Here is a 3,785-nt window from a genome sequence, read left to right on the forward strand (position 1 = left end):
TGAAGTAAAATTGAAAAATGAGTATGCAGTGCATCGTCGAGATATTGTATTGAACCGAATCGATGACATGATAATTGTAATTGAACCGAACCGTAAGACCACTGTAGGTTCACACCCCTACTAAACATACAGTACTTTGTATTTCTTTTATATGTTTGTTTATGTGATTTACAATATTTAATGTACTATAAACTATTAAGCAAATCAAGTCAAATTATTTTATTTAGCAACTCAAGTGGAATTTATTTGAATTCAATTCTGTTTCCTGACATTCCAATTCAATTCCAATTCCATTTCCTGTCAGCTGCATGCAATTCCAATTCCAATTCCATTCCAGGAAGTGAATTGGAATTTACCATTCATTCTCAATTCAATTCATGAATGGCCCCAACCCTGCCTGGTTCCTACATTTACCTGTAACTGTACTTGTCTATATATATATATGTTTTGTTTTTGTTTTCTCTCCCTTGCTGTAATACTTATGTGTTCTGATACTGTACAGCAACCTTGAGTTTGCAGAAAGGCGCTATAAAAAAAAAAAACGTATTATTATTATTATTAGATGCAACCTGGAAGAAGGTTTAATAAAAGCATCTGCTAAATAAAGAAAGACCCTTGTTTCTAGGGTTCTGATTCTTTTCAATTCCCAGTTTCAATTAAAATATGATTAAAGAATTATAACAAACATAATTATTCTGTCTCTTTTTGCAAAACATTCAGATGCAGCTGAATATCATTAACAAAACTCAGCAGGCTACATAAAAAGTGGACTCGTTTGAGAGTTTTGTGAAAAATAGAGTGGCATGATTCCGGATAAACTGAAGGTTTTTTTTAATGGAGATTGTGGTTCTATCACAATTCTAACGATAATACAGACACCAAACAAAATCGCATGAAATTTTTAAATGAATGATTCAATGGCTCACTCAAGATTTACTGCATGAATCAGCATTTGTGAACAAATCCCTTGAATGAATGATGATTGAATCCATGATTTATTTATTAACTTAGCATACCCAGTTAAAAAAAAAAGTCACCGCTCGCCACTGATGTGAAATACTTCTCTTCACTGTAAATTCTTACGTGAATTTCAAGGTTTGCTATATCTGTTTTTCCACAGTGATGGCACAATTAATTCTTTTTTACATCTGTAACTGTAAGCAGGTAAAAGGCTTCTCTCCTGTGTGAATTCTCATGTGCCTTCGACAGTCTGTTTTTTTTACGAAACTTTTTCCACATTCTTGGCAGGTGTGAGGCTTGTCACCAGAGTGGATTTTCTTGTGGGCTTCAAGGTTTACTTTTACAGAGAAACTTTTTCCACATTGTTGGCAGGTGTAAGGCTTCTCTCCTGTGTGAGTTCTTATGTGGCCATTAAGAGTTTGTTTACGTTTAAAACTCCTTCCACACTGAGGGCATGTGAAGGGCTTCTCTCCATTGTGAATTTTCATGTGGCTTTCAAGGTCTCCTTTTCGAAGGAAACTATTGCCACACTGTTGGCAGGTATAAGGTTTCTCTCCAGTGTGAATTCTTATGTGGACTTTAAGGTTTCCTTGATGAGTGAAACTCTTTCCACACTCAGGGCAGGTATAAGGCTTCTCCCCTGTGTGAATTCTCATGTGCCTTTGAAAGTCTGGTTTTTTAACGAAACTTTTTCCACATTCTTGGCAGGTGTAAGGCTTCTCTCCTGTGTGAGTTCTTATGTGGGCATTAAGAGTTTGTTTGCATGTTAAACCCCTTCCACATTGAGGGCATGTGAAGGGCTTCTCTCCAGTGTGAATTTTTATGTGGCTTTCAAGGTCTCCTTTTCGTAGGAAACTATTTCCACACAGTTCGCAGGTGTAAGACTTTTCTCCAGCATGAATTCTCATGTGTCCTTGAAAGACTGCTTTCGAAACGAAACTTTTTCCACATTGTTGGCAGGTGAAAGGCTTCTCTCCAGTGTGAATTCTCTCGTGTGCTTTAAGGTTTTCTTTTTTAGAGAAACTATTTCCACATTGTTGGCAGGCGTACGGCTTTTCTCCAGTGTGAATCCTCATATGGATTTCAAAGCTTGCTTTTGTATTGTAAATAATTCCACATTGTTGGCAGATAAAAAAAAGACTTCCAAACCATGTCTTTTGAACTATTTTGTGTGTAGTCTTTTCAGTCTGTGAGGAACTTAAGTTCTCTTCAGTTATGAAATCAAGATGTTTCTCATACTGAATGTTGTCTTTGGATTCATTCAGCTCTTCACTCTCCTTTTTCAGAAGCATCAGGTCTAACGCAAAAAGAGATCAAAACAATTTTTTAATGACACAAAGCAAAACATCACATTCATACATGTAAACATCAAAACCAATCATATTCATATTCTTTCTTTCTTTCTTTCTTTCTTTCTTTCTTTCTTCAGTTGTTAAGAAATTTTTATTGAGGAAAACATTTTAGGATTTTTCTCCATATAATTGACTTCTTTGGTTCCCCTGAATTTGAACTGCCAAAATGCAGTTTACATGCAGCTTTAAAGGGCTCTAAACGATCCCAGGGTCTTACCTAGCAAAACAATCGATTATTCATTTTTTACAAATTACAATTTATATACCCTTTAACCGCAAATACTTGTCTTGGTCTAGTTCTGAATGAACTGTGTGTATTCCTGTTTATGATAGTTAGGGTAGGTCAAAAAACTCCCATCTCATTTTCTCGCAACAGAAACGCAATTTACAATAAAAAGGGTAAAACGGTGATGTAGGACGATTTTGAAAGTGGAGGAGAAAAATGAGATGTAAGTTTTTCAACATACTCTAATTGTTTGATAAACAGGAATACACAGTGTTCACGCAGAGCAAGACCAAGATTAGCATTTTGTGGTTAAAAAGTATATGAATTGTAATTTTTAGAAAATAACTCATTGTTTCGATAGATAAGACCCTTCTACCTTGGCTGGGATTGTTTAGAGCCCTTTTAAGCCGCATTTAAACTGCATTTTGGAAGTTCAAACTCAGGGGCACCATACATATCCATTATATGGAAAGAAATCCTGAAAAGTTTTCCTCAAAACCTTAATTTCTTTACAACTGAAGAAAGAAAGACAAATATCTTGGATGACAAGGGGCAGAGTACATTATATGTAAATATTTGTTCTGGAAGTGAACTAATGCTTTAAGGAGATTCTTGACTCAGGAGAACTGGTTAATTATAGACCATTCTCTTAGACAGTTAGAATTTTTATTTTTTTTGGCATGGTTTAATGCCATTGTTAGCATTAAGTGTATCTGACCACTACCACTTTGCTTTGTATAAATGAGTAGACATCTCATCAAACACAATTATGGAGTGACAGGGCTCAATATTACATCCTCTTTATGCTTCAATATGTTTACCCTGATAGACGGTGGGTCCCATTCCACACCCTGATACACGTACATCTCGGAGACATCTATATAATGTCGGCATTTACATCTAAAAGACATCTGCAAGATGTAGTTTACTCATCTGCAATACGTCTATCGGACATTTCCTATCAGATGTCAAATGGTCATCTATTAAATGTATCAAGATGTTTATGTATGTAAAACTTACATCTTACTGATGTTTGTACACAGCAGATGCTTTCCAGATCAAGAGATCTTTAACAGACGTATGTGTGCTATCTGGGTAATCAAGAGTATGCGCAAATTTGTGTGAAATCAGTGCATGATTGTTTTCACAAACAATTCATCATTCACCAGCAACTGTTGTACTACAATTTAATTTAAATTTAAGAAAAATACATGTAGGAATAACTGAAACTACATTTACAAAAAAAG

At 35.2% G+C, this 3,785-nt stretch overlaps 1 protein-coding gene across 1 annotated transcript; it reads right to left on the minus strand.

Annotated features, from left to right (window-relative positions):
• Positions 1 to 1,044: 1,044 nt before the first annotated feature.
• Positions 1,045 to 2,118, minus strand: LOC141325656 (uncharacterized). Its single transcript, XM_073834421.1, has one exon. The coding sequence runs from the start codon at positions 2,034 to 2,036 to the stop codon at positions 1,143 to 1,145; it is 894 nt and encodes a 297-aa protein (XP_073690522.1). The 5' UTR covers positions 2,037 to 2,118; the 3' UTR covers positions 1,045 to 1,142.
• Between the last annotated feature and the right edge of the window lie 1,667 nt (positions 2,119 to 3,785).

This window comes from Garra rufa, chromosome 2 (genome assembly GCF_049309525.1).
Source record: "Garra rufa chromosome 2, GarRuf1.0, whole genome shotgun sequence".
NCBI classification, from domain to species: Eukaryota; Metazoa; Chordata; class Actinopteri; order Cypriniformes; family Cyprinidae; genus Garra; species Garra rufa.